This window comes from Urocitellus parryii, chromosome X (assembly GCF_045843805.1).
Source record: "Urocitellus parryii isolate mUroPar1 chromosome X, mUroPar1.hap1, whole genome shotgun sequence".
NCBI lineage: Eukaryota > Metazoa > Chordata > Mammalia > Rodentia > Sciuridae > Urocitellus > Urocitellus parryii.
The window spans coordinates 31835367-31855643 of record NC_135547.1 but is presented as its reverse complement, the minus strand read 5'-3'; the positions used below and the strand labels follow the sequence as shown (position 1 = coordinate 31855643).

The following is a 20277-nucleotide window of genomic DNA, read 5'->3' as shown; positions in this document are numbered from 1 at the left end:
ACCATGATCTTCCTGGCAAACTTCGTGGTCTGTTGTCCCTATAAGTGGCATTGTTACATGACTTCATTTAATATCTACTTGTTGAGCTCCTGTTGTGTGTTGTGTAGTTTCCTAGATGCTGTGTGACTTTCAGAGAAGAATAACTTAGGTTTATTGTCCATAGAGATATCGCAATGTAACTGAAGAGAGACATACAAAAGCCAACTAACAATATGTCAGTAACACAAATAATAGTCTAGAGCCCTGTGTGATTAAATATGGAACGTGTGATTGGGGTAAAAGTGCTGAGAGCTCAGTGAACTGAGGAGCCAGTATGGACTAGATGGAACCCACCTTTATCTTGTCCTTTCGTTCCTTATTTTATTCATTTATGTAGTCATTCACCAAATATTTATTGAGTACCTACTATGAAACAGATGTTGTTCTGGGTGATGGAAATAAAACAGGGATCAGTTCAGACAACATACCAGTTCTTGTTGGGGTGGACAGATTATAAGTAAATGAATAGCTTTAGATATAGATGAATGCTGTGAAGAATATAGAACCAGTTAATGGGCTCTAACATGACCAGGAGTACATTCTAGATAGTTGTCAGGGAAAACTTATATGAGGAAATAGCATTTCAACCTGAAAAGAAACTGATAACAGCCTGGCCTTGTGGCACATGCCTGTAATCCTGGCAACTCTGGTAGTCCAGACAAGTTCAAGGCCAGCTCCATGACTTATCAAGAACCTGCCTCATAATAAAAAGGGCCAGAGGTATAGGTCAGTGGTAAAGCACATCTAGGTTTAATCCCTAGGATTAAGAAAAGAGAAACTGACAAGAGAAAGAGAACCATAGGTGATAAAGCTATGTAAAGGGATAACATATTGCAGCAGGCGCAAACAACTTACACTGGCATATTGGAAGAAAAGGAAAAAAAAAAAACCAGTATATCCCGAGCATAGCAAGCAGTGAGGGGAAGGCTACATTTGGAGAAAGAGGCAGGGTCCAAGTAGGTATGGGAGGCCCATGACAGCTCTTTGTGGTGGTTTGTTTTTTTTAACAAAGGGAAGATGGTATTATCTAATTTGTATTTCATAGAATAAATTATGGAGAAGCAATCCTAGTCGCAGGGATGGTGGACACCTGTAATCCCTTTCCACAGCGAATGCCCATCTCTCTTTTCTTCCTTGTGTTAGTCTCCTCATCCTTTAGCCTTGCCTATCTCTGAAGCCTTGTCTGATGTGCCTTATGCAGCTCAGTTGCATATATATATATATATCTCCTTCATTTACTTCTTGTATGTAGCACTGTTGTATTACTACCATTCCATAGCTTTATCATCTTTAGACTGTCATCTGCTTAATGGTAGGAGCTATGGGTTTTAGGTTTATTATTTTTATCAAATGTATGTGTGTGCATGTGCGTGTGTATGCACTTAAGTTTGGCTATCCAAGGTATATTCAGTATGCCTCTGTTGAATGAGGAAATGAAGAGTTTCACTGAAGTGGAGATTTCAACTAGTGTTGGAAGGGTAGCTGGGATTTGGCTAAAAATTGAACAAAGACACAAGGGTAGGAGGAAAGCATTTGATACATTCAAGGAACAATGAAGATACTAGTTAAGCCTTGTAAAGGATGATGAGCATTCAGGCAGAAAGCGTAGTGTGGGTCTTAAGTAGCTTAATTCTATAGGCCATGGTTTCTCAAACTTGGTCCTCTTGACATTTTGGGCAGGATAATCTTTTGTTGGGGGTGCTGTCCAGTACATTGTAAGATGTTTAGCCTAACTCCAGTCCTCTTCTCCCTAGAGATCGCTAGCACCCTCTGGTTGTGGCAACCAAAAATGTTTCCAGACATTGCCAAATCTCCTGAGGAGGGCAATGTGGCCCCTGGTTGGGAGCCACTCTAATGGTAATGGGGAGGCATCAAAAATCTTGGCAGATTGTAATCTAATATAAGCAGCATTTGAGGCAAATTAATTAGTGAATGAGAGCTGTATTGGGAATAAACAGAAACTGTGCAGAGACCTACTGGAAAACTATTAAGAATATTTGGGTAATAGATTAGAGGATCCTAAAAAATGGCAGGAAGGATACTTGAGAGAGTGCTTAGGAAGGAAAACATTCATGAAGTGATCATGTTTTTCAGGAGCTATCTCTACTGTCCTATGCATTGGATTAAAGAGAAGATGTGCAGAGGTCTAGGGAGGTCATCATTGAGATGACAGAGCCTTGCAAAGATTGAGAGAGTAGGAACTGAAAGATGGAACAAGAGGAAGGGAGACTGTGAAAGAGAAATGACAAGTTCCCTATATTCAGAGATTTGACTTGTCCATCTCTGTGTTTCAGATTAAATTGATGGAGAAGGTGGTCAGTGAAGTTTGATTTCTTTTTTTGGCTGGTTGAGTGAGAGAGTAAATGTGGAGAGAAAGGGAAAAAGAAAAGAAATTTAACATATTTCATTTTGATATTTGTAACACCTATTATTAGAGATAGAGTCAGCACTTCGGAGAAATGTATTATGAGGATGTTAGAATTGAAAATGACCTCAGTTTTGTAGATGATGCTGGTGTAAAGCCAAATATTTATAGAAGTGCTCTTTATTAAAGTCCATTTAACTTTTCACCAGAATAGCTGGAGGCCCACATTTCTGTAAAACCCACAGAACACTGGGGAATAGTATGCTCATCTCCACCATTTCTAAACACATCACCAAACCACCATTGAATGTTGGATTACCAAGAGTCAGTTGTCTTTTATTTTTTTTTTTAAATCCATTTATTCCAATTACACTCATTATCTTCAGTTAAACATTTAATATTAAAGAAACAAAATCTGAATGCCAAAATAGAGGTGTGGATTAAGTAAAAATCAAAGTCCCCTGTCCCAGAAAGCTCACATTTAAATGAGCTTATATTCTAGTTAAGATATCTCTCATTACTTGACTTTTTTGTTGTTTCACATTTGCAAATTATATCATATTTCTGTTTGTTTTCATAACTAATAATGACTTATTTTAGTGTTTGCATGCCATGGAGATCCAAGTCATGATACAGTTTCTACCTGTAATTCTTATGCAACTCTTCCGAGTTCTCACAAATATGACCCATGAAGATGACGTTCCTATCAACTGTACCATGTGAGTTTTGGTGTTATAAATATAAAGAAGCTACCTATTTGAGATCTTTCTTCTTTTTTAATGGTGGCGTTCATTGCTCTCAACTTCCCTCTTAGAATTGCTTTTTTTGTGTCCCATGAGTATTGGTATGTCCTTTTTCCATTGTCATTTGTCTGAAGGTATTTTTTAAACTTCTACTTTGGTTTCTTTTTTGACTAACTGCTTGTTCAGGAGTATGTTATTTAATCTCCACATATTTTTTTTTAATTCCCCACAATTCTTTCTGTGACTGATTTCTAGTTTAATACCATTTTGGTTGAAAATATGATTTCAGTCTTCTTAAGTTTGTTCAGGCTTGTTCTGCAGTCTAATATATGATCTGTCCTGGAGAATATACCATGTGCACATGAGAAGAATGTATATTTTGTTACTGTTGGATGGAATGTTCTACATATATTAGGCCCATTTGATCTAAGTGTAGTTCACACCCAGTATTTCCTTATTAATTTTCTGTCTGGTTGATCTAACCATTGTTGAAAGTAGAAAATTGAAGTCCCTTACTATTATTGTATTGTATTTCTCCCTTCGTGTCCATTAGTACTTGCTTTATATATTAGGGAGACAAACATAACAATTTTAATTGAACTTTCTTCAATGATGTTAATGTTCTACACTCAGACTATTCAATACCTTAGCCACTAGCCTCATGTGGCTGTTGAGCGCTTGAAGTGTGACTATTTCAACCATGGGATTGAATTTTTAATTCTGTTTATGTATAGTTTTAGTCAATTTAAATAGCCACAGGTGACCAGTGTCTCATATTGTACAGAATGAGGTATTAAGCCATTAATTTTTACTTGAAAGAATAAGCAGTATTGTTTTTATAAGAAAAGATAACATTGTTGAGTAGAAGGTAAAATGCACCTGAATTTTGAAATAAAAAATAAGGAGACTCTAAAAACATTTGAGCTCAATATTGGATGGTGCTGGCTTTGCTGGCTCTGCTGTTGGGTATAGTTTCTGCCACTGAGAATAATCTGAAGCATTATTCTAAGCCAGTGATTCTCAAAATGTGGTCCATAGACCACCAGCGTCAGTATCATGTATGAGCTTATTTAAAATGCTCATCAGAGCCTGGCATGATGGTGCATACTTGTAATCCCAGGAGTTTGGGAGGCTGAGGCAGGAGGATTGCAAGTTCAAAGCCAGCCTCAGCAACTTTGTGAGGCCCTAAGCAATTTAGCAAGACCCTGTCTCAAAATATAGAAAAAGGCTTGGGGATATGGCTCAGTGGTTGAGTGTTCCTGGGTCCAATCACTGATACCCCGGACCTCCCAAAAAACCCCAAATGCTTATCATTGAACTTCACCTCAGACCTACAAAATCAGAAACTGGGAGAGGAGTTGAGCAATCTAACAAGCCCTCCAGGTAGTTCTGAAGTTTGAGAACCACTGCTAGTCTCTTAACTTTAAATCTTTGTATGAATTTTGTATTAATCTTCAATTTTAGTTCATGTCAATATATCTGCCCTGTTTTTCCCTTCTCTTTTGTCCCATCTGTTGATATGCTTTTCATTCTATTTTTTCTCTTTATTCTCACTAGAGGATGTTTCAATATTTACCTTATTTGGAGTCTTTTCCTATGCCGTGGCTACAAACATAACTTCAAACACATACAGAGGTTTAGAAAGAAGATAAAACATCTGGGCTGCCAAAAAAAAGCCTCTTTCTTTCTTTCTTTCTAATATTTATTTGTTAGTTTTAGATGGAAACAATACTTTTATATCACTTATTTATTTTATGTGGTGTTGAGGATTGAACCCAGGGTCTTGCACGTGAGAGGCGAGTGCTCTACCACTGAGCTACAGCCCCAGCTCCAAGCCTCTTTCTTTTGAACCAAGAAATAAATTTACAATTCCCTGAGCATGCTAGATGCTGAAATCTTTATTAGACCCGAATTACCATTATATCTTATATAATCACCTTACTTTTAATTGTTCAGGCAGGGTTAGATGTTTATAGGGTTAAACATGATTTTATTTAACAATCACACTATGGTAATTAATTGTTGCACTACATACTGATTTTTGTAAATGTCATTTCAGGGTTCTCTTACATATCGTATCAAAGTGCCATGAAGAAGGCTTGGATAGTTATTTAAGATCCTTCATAAAGGTTTGTGGAGTAAACTTTCTTGCTGAGTGTTTTTTTTTTTTTTTTTTTTTAATGGTACAGCTTTGTCTTACAGTTCATTTTCTTTGTAGTATAACTTCCGACCTGAAAAACCCAGTGCTCTTCAGACTCAGCTGATTCATGAAACACTGGCTACTACCATGATAGCAATATTAAAACAGTCTGCAGATTTCTTAGCAATAAATAAACTGCTCAAGGTAAGGACACACGATGCAACCAGAAACTAAAGCAGCTCTAAACATACTGGTTTGAAACCTCCCATTGCAGTTCTAGTTTTTCATCATTTGTTCACGTGACCCAACCTCTCCCCATTACTTTGCATATGCATCCTTTTCCTGAAGTTCTTCACAGAGCCTTCTTTACCTTTCCTTCCCATACCCTGCCCTCAATCAAAGGCCTAACAGAACAAATATAGAACCAGATAGATGTATGTGGGTTAGAATCCTACATCTATTGCAGTATAGTTCTGGGATGTGGGGCTGGTTATTTAGCATCTCTGATACTCCAATTCCTTATTTCCAAATTATAAGTAATTTGTTGTAGGCACATAGTAGGCGCTCAATGGTTCCAGGTCATTGTTACTATTTATGCCTTTTATTAACAGTACAACGTTAGGTATCTTGGGACACATCTGCTTGAGGCTTCTCTCTACCCCTCAAAGGACACAATGTTGGCAATTACAAAGGACACTTAGATTGGGCAAGTTATGGTATCAGCTTCAGGCTTGGGTCCCCCCACTGAGTGCAGGCTGTAATAAGATTGATTTTCTGAAGAACATTTAAAAGTAATAACAGAATAAACTAAAACTTGGCTCACACTTATCTCCAGCTGTGGGCAATTCAAACAATGTCAGTATTAAAATTCCTCTTCCCCCCTTGGAACATACATTCCTATGCTCCCTTTCCATATCACTGTCCTCCAGGTACTATAGTACCTTTTGCTAAAACAGTTCAAAGGTCTTCTGTGAGACTTTGATAATGAATTGGAATCTCTTGATAATGTTAATAAAGTTCATAGAACAGATCCATAATGATTGTCAAAGTCTACTAAGCTTCAAGAATTTGGGTAAATGTTAAATGCTTTTTTTTTTAAATTTTAGTATTCATGGTTTTTCTTTGAAACAATTGCAAAGTCAATGGCCACATACTTGTTGGAAGAGAATAAAATTAAGGTAAGTATGATAAATTTTTAAGTTTCTTTTTAATTGATAATTAATAGTTGTACATTTTTGTAAGAATAATGGCTTGGGAGACTGAGGCAGGAGGATTGCAAGTTAAGAGCCAGCACCAGCAACTTAGTTAGGCCCTAAGCACCTCAGCAAGACTCTGTCTCTAAATAAAATATAAAAAAGGGTGGGGATGTGGCTCAGTGGTTAAGCACCTCTGGGTTCAATCCCTGATATTAAATATATATATAAAACACAAAACAAGCTAATCTTACAAATTGCAATTGCATGAAAATGCTCTTTTATATTAAAGTACCCTTAGCCATTCAATTTTTCAACATTGCCTACAAAAATGAAATGTATTATAATTATTTACCACATAAAACTCTTTACGTTTGAAGCCTTGCCTTTGTCTTGTGATTTTAAAATGTCTATATTGAAAAGATTTATTTGGAAGAAGAACAAATACCACATCAGACATAACCTTTCTTTTCAAAAGGTTTAAGGCATATATAAAGTTTTTTTTTAAAAAATTATGCAACAGATGTTTTCCTGAATATGGTATATACATTTAGTTGTTTTGAAAAATTATTTCAAATGTACAGGTTGAAAAATCTCTTACCTCAAATGCTTAGAATTAGAACTATTTCAGATTTTTTTCAGAGATTAGAATATTTATATATATATTATATATATATTGAGATATCTTAGCAGTGATACCCAACCTAAACACATATGTTTTATATATACCTTATGTATATAATCTGAGGTTATTTTATATTGCACCTATGTTTTGACTTTCATCCATCACATGGTATCAGATATGGTATTTTCCACTTGTGGTGTCATGTCAATGCTCAAAAAGTCTTGGATAGTTGGAACATTTTGGATGTGAGGCTTTTGGATTAGGGATGCTCAATCTGTACAAAGAAACTTTCTTAGTTATAAGAATCATAAAGCTAAGACTTAGGAAATAAAAGACATTCGGTCATGCTGAATACGGCAGTAAATCCCTATAATCTCTGGGACTCAGGAGGCTGAGGTTGGAGGATTGTAAGTTTGAGGCCAGACTCAGCAACTGAGCAATACATCTCACAATTTTAAAAAATATATAAGGGCTGGAAGTGCAGTTCATAGGGAAAGCACCCCTGGATTCAGTCTCCAATACCACCTCTCCCCCAAAAAATCCTTCATGTCATAGTTATAATTTTTATGGGAACTTTCATAGGTTGAATTTACTGAAACTGAGCTGAATTCTTACTTTGTATGCCAGGAAAAATGGAATGAAAAATTGATGTGTCTGCATCTTGGGAACATCCCTATATTGGGTCAGAATAACCCATTTTTACTGATAATTATGGTCAATTATATTATTAGAAGACCCGATAGTTCCTATAAGGATCTAGATTAAAATATACATTGATCTTATGTCGTTTTTGAGATGGAAGAAAAATTATACTTCAGTTGAAAAACATTTATATGAAGAATGTGTTTGAAACTAAAAGTGGCAATTGATTTAGACCTTTTGGAACTCTGACTTTTTTCTATGTCTATTTAATTTAAGCTTCCCAGAGGCCAGAGATTTCCTGAGGCATATCATCATGTCTTACATTCATTGCTGCTTGCAATAATTCCCCACGTGACTATTCGCTATGCAGAGATTCCTGATGAGTCCAGAAATGTGAATTATAGTTTGGCTAGCTTCCTGAAGGTGAGTTAAAGGTAGCCTGAATGTGGTAAGGAACTTTATTCAATATTGGGTCTTGAAAGCCAGAGGAAAAATTGCCCACTTTCTAGCAACTCAGTTGTCTTTATAAGACTGTTAGAGTAGCACTTTTTTGTGTGTGTGTGTGTGTGTGTGTGTGTGTGTGTGTCTGTGTGTGTGTGTCTCTGTGTGTGTGTGTGTGTGTGTGTGTGTGTGTGGTGCTGAGGATTGAGGGCAGGGCAAGCACTCTACCAATTAAGCTATATCCCCAGCCTGGTGTAACACTTGACTGAATTGATGGTTCAATTCAGCCAAATTTGATTCCTTCCCCACCCCACTAAAATATCTAGTTAAGTAAATCAGAAGCCAAAGACAAGTTTTATTTATTTAACAGGATTTCTAAACATATTTTAATTTAAATGTTGTTAAATGGGGCATATGTTTTTTAGGTTGCCACAGACCTTATGCCCCAACCCCTAACCATTTTGGCTCTAGAATTTGCAGCTTTTGAACTAAAACAACTTATTCACTGATGCTACCATAGTCTATATGTTACTTATATATATAAATGAAAATTGTTAATTTTGATCAGTGAGGTTATTTTGTTTAAGAAATACCCCAAATCTTTATTATTGTTTTTAAAATAGCACATTAATCTTTGTCATGTTCTGTTATTGTCATATATAAGGAATAGTGCTAGACTGCATTTGTTTCATGAAGGGAGTAACAATATTTGGTGGTCACTGAGTACAGCCATGGGTTTGTGATACATTTAGTTCTTACTTTCTTCTTTCCAATGCCCCTCTCCTTGTAGCTTTTCATCATTCTTAGCCTTATATTAAGAATTTCTGAGCTGGGGATATAGCTCAGTTGGTAGAGTGCTTGCCTTGCATAATAAGGTCCTAGGTTCAATCTTCAGCCCCCCCCCCCACAAGAACTTCCTAGTCAATAATCTATAAAAGCCGTTTTAGTGCCTAAAATATCTTATTTTTTTAATTCAAAATTCACAACTAGGTTTCAGAAGTCCAGGGCATGATTTTTTTTTTTAACATGTGATCTCCCATTATGCTGCCAGGGTGTCTCTGAACTCCTTGTCTCTAGTGACCCTCCTGCCTCAGCCTTCCTAGGACCTGAGTCTATAGAGCATATGCCACCATGCCTGACTCAAGAGGAGTTTTATTCTCTAACACAATACTTCTCTTTGCCAGAAAGTTGTAATGCTATTACATAGCTTTTTCATATGTTAAAAGTAAACATTTGGGCTGGGGTTGTGGCTTAGTGGCAGAGTGCTTCTAGCACGTATGAGGCACTGGGTTCGATCCTCAGCACCACATAAAAATAAATAAAATAAAGGTATTGTGTTCATCTATAATTAATTTTTTTAAAAAGTAAACATTTGGGCTGGAGATGTGGCTCAGTGGTGGAGCATTTCCTTTCCTAGCATCAGGAGACCCTGAGTCCAATCCCCAGCACTGTGCCCCTCCTCCAAAAAAGTAAACATTTACACGTATTTTTAAAGTAAAAAAAAGGATGGGATTATCTGAAATGCAAAAGTCCTAGTTTCTTCCCTGGAATTTAAATTTGAAGTTTACTATGTAAAGGGTGCAAAATATTGGTGGTTTAGTAGTATCATTTGCTTAATTCAAGTCAACAAACTTTTATTTGTCCTCTATGTGGGGATTCAAAGATTAATCATGCTATCTCTGTCATCACGTTCACATACATATACCAAATACAAACAAAATGTTATAGAAGAATGAATAAATGAGGGGTTATGACCAGGTAACATGTACACACACAAGAAGCATAGTTCAGAGTTCCCCAAGACAAAGAGTTAAGGGTGTTGTAGGTAGAGGATCCTTTAGCCCAGATGAGATATGAGTTTAGGGACTCGAGAAAGCCATTGTTCAGTGAATTTAAGATGTGTGGAGAAAGAGCTAGAAAGGCTAGCTAGTGGCAGATCATGGAAGGCCTTGAATGTCAGGTTAAGGAATTTGGATTTTGATATGTATGCAGTGCAGAAACACCAAAGAATTTTTTTAGAATAATACTATTGCTGGTATGATGAATGAAGTGAGGAAAAGTTTGCCTGGCAGAGTTCAACTCATCTTATAGGCTTAGTTCCCTCCTAACATTCCCATGCAGCACTCATCACCCCTTTTGTTGTTCAGGTATCCTTTATGGACTTCTAAGGCACTTCTTTGTACGCTGTAGTTTTATTACTATTTTTTATCATTGGGCAAGAATAAGGAACATGTTTTATTCAACTGTGTATGTCTCTAGAACATAATACTTTTTTTGAACATAGTAGTTCCTCTGCATGTTTGTTGGCTGAATGAGTAAATGGATATAGGTCTAGCTCAGTAATTTAAGTGAGAAATGACAAGGGTCTCACCTGGGACAGTGTCAGAGGAAGTGGAAAGGGAGGATAAGATGTATGAAGCATGGGACTGATTAATATTGACTTCTTTGATTTTCACAGAGATATTCTATTTTTGTTTTGTTTTGTTTTTCGTACCGGGAATTGAACTCGGGCACTCGACCACTGAGCCACATCCCCAGCCCTATTTTGTATTTTATTTAGAGACAGGGTCTCACTGAATTGCTTAGCACCTCACTGGTGCTGAGGCTGGCTTTGAACCCGTGATCCTCCTGCCTCAGCTTCCAGAGCTGCTAGGATTACAGTCATGCACTACTGAGCCCAGCTTCACAGGAACATTCTAGACACTGGAGAATATAAACAGAAAAAGGGATAGTTTTTTTCCTAGGTGAGAACATAGGAGAATATTAGGTAAAATACAAGCTGGTATAGACCAAAGTGTTTAAAGGGAAGTGAGGACCAAGGTGGTTAAGAAAGATGGGACTTCATGAGAACCTTAAAGAATGGACAAGATTAAATAAAAGCAATGATAGAGCCAGAGGTGGGAATACCCAGTGCATCTTGAAGGAATAATAAGTCAAAAGAGCTCTACTGGAAAATAAAGCTGGAGAACTAAGTTGGGACGAGATTGTGGGTGTCCTTGAAGGTCAAGTTAAGGAGTTTGAAATTACATCAGAGGTAATAGGGAATTATTGCAAACCTGTGTGCAGATAGGTGATATAATTCAGGCTAGAACTTAGAAATTAATATGGAAGCAATTAGATGGATGGAGAAATGAGTGATCTGAAGACTGATTAGGAGGCTAGCTGCAAATGTTCAGTTGCTAGGTAATGAAGTCTTAACCAGGAGAATGACAGCAGCAAATATGAAGCACTGTTAGGGCTATGATAGGAGAGGACTATTTAAATAGACTAAGACTTCATAGGAAGCAAAAAACAAAAAAACAAAACAAAAAAAAAAAACCTTCCTTTTTGCTCTGAATTATTTACATAGGCAAACTCTACTTTCAAGCTTACTGACTGCCCTGTGAGTATGGGCCAGAATAAGGCAGTGTAGCCAATTAGATTATAGTTGTGTGTGTATACATACATGTATGTGTGGGTGGATATGTGTGTTTATCTATTTTTATCTATACATCCCTATCCATAATTTATATCTTATTTTTAAAATGATGTAGTTGAGGCCCTGAAGTCTCAATTCCAATGATAAGTCACTTTGCCTTTTATCTTTTTCTTAAAGGTCACCTGAAGCTCTGATAGAATCTGTAAAAATGAAAATGTCATTCCCCTAGTGGAAAACAAATTTTTAAAAATGTTTTAAAATTATATGTAATAAACTTTTAGAATTATATAACTAACCATTCTTTTTGTTTTGGTCTCTACAGCGCTGTTTGACACTAATGGATAGAGGATTTGTTTTCAATTTGATCAATGACTATATATCTGGCTTCAGCCCCAAAGATCCTAAGGTAAGTTATAAGGGCTTAATTTTAGTAGGTGTCAGACATTAAAGCATGAGTCCAGGGTGACACTTATTCTCTTTTGGAGAATTTGCACTTTTTGTTTTTTTGGTACCAGGCATTGCACCCAGGATTACTTTACCACTGAGGCACATCCTCAGCCCTATTTTGTGTTTTATTTAGAGACAGGGTCTCAATGAATTGCTTAGGGCCTCACTAAGATGTTGAGGCTGGCTTTGAACTCACAACCCTCCTACCTCATCCTCCAGAGCCACTGGGATTACAGGTGTGCGCTACCATGTCCAGCTCTTCTGGAGGATTTGGAGCTACTATTTTCATTTAGGTACTTAAAGTACTGGTGTACCTCAATGGGAATATTGGATAATGTTTTGAGGGTCCCTCAAACCTTCCATATGTTCTGCAATTCACTGTCAAAACTCAACGTACAGTGGAATTCATGGCTAAGAGTCATTGGAGTAGCACCATAAGGATATTCTTCTGGATCCCCAAAAGGAAAAATAGACATCAGTTGGAGCCTGTAACATTCCCTGTGAAGGCTACCTGAGCTCTCTCCCTCCTTTGAAGGGTCATATACAGAGTGCACTCTTACTCTAAAAGTGAAATGGAGACATATGTGTACAATATTTCTGTTTGGGGAGTCTTGTTTGACACAGTTTAGGGATTTTATTGGTGGGTAGGGGGCAGTGCACTGGTCATGTACTAGAAACCAGTCAAAATTCCAGACTCCTAGAAAGGAAAGCAAAATAGGTGTTGACCATAAATCACAGTTTCTACAAATAGCCAAAGCAGGCTAGCACCAAAGATGAAACCTTATCACATTGGAAACACGTCCAAATCCAATTTCCCAGATTCTAGCCAGCATCAATCTTACAACAGGCATTTTTAAAGATAACAGTCTCAGGCCTGCTACATTAACTCTCTCTGCATAGGTTGCATCTAAGATACGTTTGTGAAAATTATTGCACTATATTAAAGTATCAAAATAGTAATGCCTTCAAAAGATGACTTAATATCTAACTACTTTTCATTTAGGTACTGGCTGAATACAAATTTGAATTTCTACAAACAATTTGCAATCATGAACATTACATTCCTTTGAACTTGCCAATGGCGTTTGCAAAACCCAAACTGCAGCGAGTTCAAGGTATGTATTTGCATTTTCCTTCATCTGAATTTTTTTTACCTTTTTTTTTTTGCTAGCAATAGTGTAGTACATTTTTTTTTTTTTTTAGCTAAGCCAATCAACTTGATGGTAACCTTAGAATTGTTTCTCTCAGAAGCTAGGTCCATTAATGATATTTTGCATTTCCTTCCTAGTATCAGTGGCAGAATTCATAGTATGAAGAAATTTTGTGTGTTACATAGATTGCTGCATAAACACAGATGTCAGATGCTAGTAAAATTGCTCTCTGTAAAAGTGTTTAGAATCTTATTTGAGACTAAATGAAAAAAAACACATAAATGTATTTTTGCTGAAAGCATCAAAAAAGATAAAGACAGAGTAAAATGGTAACATGTACTGAATATATGAAATGCCTTCAGTTTTAATCTCCATTGCTCGTTTTATTGAATGCTTTGTTGTGTAGCACTATTCTTATGTTACTATGTTTTTTATTTGTCCCTTTTCTTTTCATATATTAATTAGATTTTTTTTCATTTGCGGTGGACCGTTTGACTTCAGTAGGTAGGTTTAACTCGGTTCACTCTAAAGTAGTTTGCTATTTTTAAACACAATTGACTTGATGAATGGCTAAGATGGATGGGGGCTTTGTTTGCTGTTCAAATCCTCCCTAGCCAAATGGGCCTTTATTTGTTTCCATAAAGTGTAAAAGGCGGTGTGCTTGTTTATTTTTAATTGAGGTTGAGTGTTGAGAAAGGAATCAGCTTTCAGGTATCTGCCCTCACAAACCAAGTTCCTGCTGCAAGCCAATAAGACAGCAAGGAATGAGCTAATTGTGTCTGTTTTTCAAGTGTGTGCTACCTCTCTCCGGCTTGCTTCTTCTCTACTCTTTTTAATGGCTACTTGGCCAGTTTTGAAAGTGTGGTTGTAAACATAATTGGATTTATTCAAATCACTGATGTAAAAAATCATTGCCATTTGTATAATCTACCCAGATAAAGTCACCTTGGTTAGTCAATATTGGCTCTTGTACATAGAAGGTGACTGGAATTCACAAAAGAGCTTGACTAATGCAGAAAGAAAATCATCTGCCTTGGTCTTTATGGAAGTGACTGCCCAACAGTTTTAGTGATGGAATAACAGTCAGTGAAAACAAAGAAAATATTCTCAAACCATCCAAGCACCGCCTTATTACATTCTGAGCATATATAGCTCACATACTTCCCCCAGTATGTGTTAATGTCTATGAGGAAGTCAGGGAAAGGAAGGGGTGGACAGATAATCAGGAGTCAGGATTGTATTGGATTATATATACTCACAGCATTTATTAAGACGTACTAGATATATTGCTTTGTATTAAGTGATGAAGAGGCACAAAAAGAAGTGGAAGACATGTCCTTCAGCTATCTGGCTAAACTACATTAAATGGTAGGAAGATAAAATGAAAATAATAGCAAGCCAGTCATGGTAGCATATGCCCCTGCAATCTAACTACATGGGATGCTGAGGGAGAAGGTTTGCAATTTCAAGGCCAACCTACCTTCTCTCTTACCAAAAAAAAAAAAAAGTAAAATAAAAATTGACTATGGAAATTACTAAACTTGATCACAATCCTCTCTGAATTGTTAAGGCAAGTTCTAGCTGGGACATTAACATCTGTGATCTAAACTAAACTTTGGATCTAAAAAAGTAGCAAAAGGCAGAATTTGAAGTAGTGATTTTATGAAATGAAACATTTGTATTTGCGTGATAATGAATTGGACTAAGATGAGGCTGTTTTAGTTATTGTTTTGTATCCCATGTATATATTCAGGTCAACATAAAATAGTTATTAAAGCAGTCATTTCTTAAAACTGTCAAAATAATTACATTCTTAGTTTCTCTTCCTTTTCCCACTTTACAAGTATGAATGAATAAGTAAGCCCACTATGATTCTACAGAATTATTTGAGTTTATAGTTGTATCAAAATCTCTTCACATATAAAGAGATGCACTGGGACATTGCAAAATATAGAAATTTTCATTCTAGGTTTGATTCTAAGAATTCTGAGAGTTTAAAAGAATAGGGACAAAAGATCTAGGGTCTTTCTTGTTGACTGAAATGATCATTAAAGTTATCATCTAGCCCTAATTAGAAGTGTTCCCATTGTGTAAAATTTTGCATGCTCATTCCATATGATAAAACATTGTTCAGATTCATTATTAATAAAGTTATACTTCTTGCTAGCATGATCACATTATTAAATGATAATTACAGCATTTTAATTGTATAGTAATTTTTGAATATTTTTATAAATGGGTCATAAATTTTATTGTACTGCAGATTCAAATCTTGAATACAGTTTATCAGATGAGTATTGCAAGCATCACTTCTTGGTTGGTCTACTTCTGAGGGAAACCTCCATTGCTCTTCAAGATAACTATGAGATCAGATATACAGCTATATCTGTCATAAAGAATCTTTTGATAAAGCATGCATTTGATACTAGATACCAACACAAGGTAAGAATGTCCATACAGTCTTCAGTATCACATGAGTAAATTTCTGAGTATTTTCATTCAAGGTAAAGTTTATAGTAAGGGGCATAATATGAGCATTAATGGAAATGTGTATTTACAAATAAGTCTTGTTTCCATTTGGAGTCATTAGATTTAAAAATTCTGTTTAGGTTAAATGTTAACGAAAAATAGTAGTTTTCCCAAATCACGTATGTGGATTTTTGGTGCTGGGGATCGAGCCCAGTGTCTCGCACATACTAAACATGTACTCTACCACTGAGCTGTATGTCCCCAGCCCCTCATATCCTTATATCATATTTAAAGAATAAGATATGTTACATAACTAATTATGAATTTTTTTAAAAAAACAGATATGTAGCCATGTATATTCTGTCAGATATATACCTTAATGTTCACACTTAAATATATAAACACACACACACACACACACACACACATATATATATATATATCCCTAAATAAATATGTTGTTGATTAAGTGGTTAATAATAAGACATGTTAAGTATCTCATATATAAAATATGTATGATGAAGTTTTTCTTTTTGAAAAAAAAGTGATGGGGGTTACTGTCACTAGCTGTGGATATGGATGTAAACCTTCCATAACTTACTCATCGTCTTGGTTGCTATTTTTTGCACCTTTGAAATATATATAAAAATTTTATTGATGTTCAATCTTATGGGTTTAACAAAGTAGATTGCAAACTATTTGTATCTGGAATAACTGAACTTACTTCCTTGGTATCAAATGGCTCATAGAAACATCATATTGTTAAATAATTTGTCCATTTACTTTTATATTCAAATATAAACAAAATCATGGAGTAATTTATTATTGTAATTATTTTGGACAGCTTACTTGGAGATGGATTTTATTCTTTTTTAATAGTATTGCCATTTATCTTTTATAAAATGCTTGCCACTGACATCCACTCATGTTTTTTTAATTACTAATTTTTTAACTCACAAGTCTTGCTAGATACAATTTATTCTGGACTCTGTTTAACTGCTATATGACCCAAGTAGTGGAGAAAAAGATCATATGCAATGAGGAAGAAAGTGTGTCTAGCTGTGATTTTTAAATGATTTACAGGAAAAGTACAAAATGAACTTCCCTTCTCCAAAGCAGGAAGTTCTCCACTTCCTGTTTAAATGAAAGTGAATGAATATGGAATTTCATAAGAGTATTACATATAGGTGGAATTTAAACATTTAACATCATAAACTGGGACATTTTACTGCTCTCATAATTTGGAAAGTATGTGCATGCACATATAAGCATATACAGAGCTATTGTTATCTAATTAGACAATATTACAGCTTGAGGTTTTAGATTAAGGGAAAGCTTGTTATAAGAAGCTTCATTACTCATTCAGTGACTTCTAAAGCCCTTTCTTCTTTGTTCAGAAGCTTCATCCAGGCATTAAATGAGTATAGGGGCTAGGCAAGATGCACTCGCCTATAACCCCAGCTGAGGCAGGTTGGGAGGTTGAGGCAGTGTGAGACCAGCCTGGGTAACTTGCAAGACCTTGTCTCAAAATATTTTTTTTTTAAAAAGGCATGGTTGATGATGTAGCTTAGTGGTTTAGTGCTTGCTTGACATAGGTGAAACCCTGTGTTCAATCCCCAGCACCAAATAAATAAATACATAAATAAGGAGGGAGGGAGGAACAGATGAGGATTTAAAATGTCTTTGTACTATGTGGTGCAAAGAGTTCACAAGCAACCTGGATAAGAGGTCATTTGTCAAATACATTTATATAAAACATGTTCCTCATTCTTGATGATGCCAAGGGGAGGGTTGGGAAGGAGTATAATGTCTCCATAATTTTCATGAAGTCCCTCAGAGTGACCCCAAATAATTCTTAGTACATAATTTGAAGAAACAATGCTTCCTATGGAGAGCCTATTTTGAGATTAGACTCCCTAGTCATCCCCCACCCTTTCCAACCACCTTCACACTCCAAAGCCCCTACTCTAATGCAATTCTGGAGATATTGTTGGTCCGTATTATATGTTACTCATAATTAAACTCTTGTGCTAATTACCAGGAGACATATTTCATTTTAACAACAATGTCCAAAGTCTAACATTTGTTCTGCAAGTCTGTATAGTTGCTATACTCATTATAAATGATATTAACACCTAAGAGAATTGACATTTTCACTTCTTGTTGGGCTGTGGACAAATCCTCTTTTTCCTTTCTTTAAAAATAATCCACATATATATTGCAAAAAGTAAACATCAAAATGCCTCTGTCCCATTCCTTAGTTCCCTATCCCAATTCATCTCTTTCAAAACAACTACTGTTATCAGTTTCTTATTTATACTTTTATTTTATATATGAACAAGCCTGCATGATATATATAAACATATATAATAGAAACCAACATGCATTTTTCTTTTTCACTTAGCAATACATCTTGAAGATTAGATCTACCACATTCTTAAAAGAATAGTTGCATAGTATTTCATCACATGGATATACCTTCTTTTTAATCTATTAATAAATTGTTAGACTGTTTCTGTCTTTTCTGCAGGTAAAACTTTTAATATACTTGAAAATGACTGTATGTTTTTCTGTGTTTCTGTTTACCTGGGAGTGTTATATAATATTAACAATAGTTGCTAAACTTTATTGAGTATTTTCTATATGCTACTATCTTAAATATCTCACATAAATTATTATTAATTATAATTATTATTGTTTCCATTTATATTTATCAAAAAGAAAACTGCAATTAAATAACTTGATCAAAATCAAGTAGCTAGCCTGGCATGGTAGCACACAACTGTAATCTCAGTGATTTGGGAGGCTGAGGCAAGAGGATTGTGAGTTCAAAGCCAGCCTTAGCAATTTAGTGAGTCCCTAAGCAACTCCGCAAGACTATCTCAAAAATAAAACATAACAAGGTATGGATGTATGGCTCAGTGGTTAAGCATTCCTGAGTTCAATCCCTAGTAACAAAACAAAACCCCACATTAAACAGCCAATAATAGGAGGTCTGAAGTTCACTCAAGTCTAATTCTAAAACCTGCACTCCTGCTAGCTGTTCCTCTTCTCAAATCTCAAATGGGGCACTGAAAAATTAGAAAAAGAAAGGTAGTCATCAAGCTGAGAAATCTCAAAACGAAAGTCACAGCAAAAAGGAAAGTAGTGAAGGCTATTCAGTCTTGTTAAGAATGAATTAAGATGGATGCATGGTAACTGTTTACAAATATGTAAAAGGTCGCTATGTAAAAGTAGTGGGTTTTTTTCCTAGCCTCAAAGCACTGGGAATTTAAGTAAGTTTTACCAACTAACCATTGTCAGATTGCATATAAGGACCATTGGACCATTCTTGCTTTAAGGCAGGATGTTGGACTACCTTAGTGGTTCTCATATCTGCACATCAACATCATCTGGGGCAGCCCAGACCTACTGAATCCTAATCTTCTGGTGAGAGAGACTGTGATGGAGTCTGATGTTAGAAGGAAGTCTGTTAAGAAGGGTTCCTGAAATTCACAAAGTGCAAACAACCAACTAATAAACGAAAAATTGTTCAACCTCAAGAATCAATGCATCCTGGTTCAGAGGTACACACCTGTAACCCTAGTGACCCAGATGCTAAGGCAGGAAGATTGAAAATTGGAGGCCAACCTCAACAATTTAGCAAGAGCCTCAGCAGCTTTGTGAAACCCTGTGTCACAATAAAAATATAAGAGGGATGGGATATACCTCAGTGGTAGAGGAGGTCTGAAGTTTGCTCATGTATAATTCTAAAACCTGCACTCCTGCTAGCTATTCCTCTTCTCAAATCTCAAATGGGGCACTGAAAATTTAGAAAAAAAAGGTAGTCATCAAGCTGAGAAATCTCAAAATGAAAGCCATGGAAAAAAGGAAAGTAGTGAAGGCTATTCAGTCTTGTTAAGAATGAATTAAGATGGATGTATGGTAATTGTTTACAAATATGTAAAAGGTGGAGAGAACTATTTACAAATATGTAAAAAGTGGTAGAGAACCCATGGGTTCAATTTTCAGTGCCAAAAAATTGAAATGAAATGAAACCCAAACAAGTGAGATATTTTTGGTCTTCTGTATTCTATAGGTTGACCATTTTGCCCTGCTGTCCTTATCTAAACCTCCAAACTTCCCAAAGTTCTGAAATACAGAGGGGGATTTTTATGTCTTATGCTATCACCATCATTGTTTTCTCTGATTTGAATGTTTGTACATATCCAGTGAGAAATGTCTGTAGCTGAGGAAAACGATAAATACATTTGTATAAGAGAAAACAAATTAATTGTGTTAGTAGCCAGCTTTATTTACTTATTTACAGTCATATCAGTCTCTCTAATATTCTCATTTCCTTGTGGCACCAAGATCTGATGATTGTCATTGTAGTTTTAATCAAAGCAAAAAGTGTTTCTTGAATCAATAAAGTACTTCACTGTTTTTTCACTTCTTCCATTTATTTATTTATTCATTCATTCAGTGTACTGACCATCTGCTGTGTGCCCAGGCACTACAGATGAAGCAGTAAACAAGACAGACAAAAAGAAGACTAGTATTATCTGCTTTATGGGTCGACTGCTATTAAATACAACATTTTTACTTTATGTAGTTTTATTTGA

General features: G+C 35.8%; 1 protein-coding gene across 1 annotated transcript in view; it reads left to right on the top strand.

The window, feature by feature from the left end:
- Dock11 (dedicator of cytokinesis 11) overlaps positions 1 to 20277 on the top strand; it is a 152413-nt gene that overhangs the window by 69868 nt on the left and 62268 nt on the right. Inside the window, exons 24-32 of the mRNA XM_077793613.1 lie at positions 3005 to 3123; positions 5207 to 5276; positions 5366 to 5491; positions 6394 to 6465; positions 8024 to 8170; positions 11929 to 12012; positions 13057 to 13168; positions 13670 to 13708; positions 15468 to 15646. Of these exons, the coding sequence (XP_077649739.1) occupies positions 3005 to 3123; positions 5207 to 5276; positions 5366 to 5491; positions 6394 to 6465; positions 8024 to 8170; positions 11929 to 12012; positions 13057 to 13168; positions 13670 to 13708; positions 15468 to 15646 (948 nt within the window). The remainder of the gene's footprint in view (positions 1 to 3004; positions 3124 to 5206; positions 5277 to 5365; positions 5492 to 6393; positions 6466 to 8023; positions 8171 to 11928; positions 12013 to 13056; positions 13169 to 13669; positions 13709 to 15467; positions 15647 to 20277) is intronic.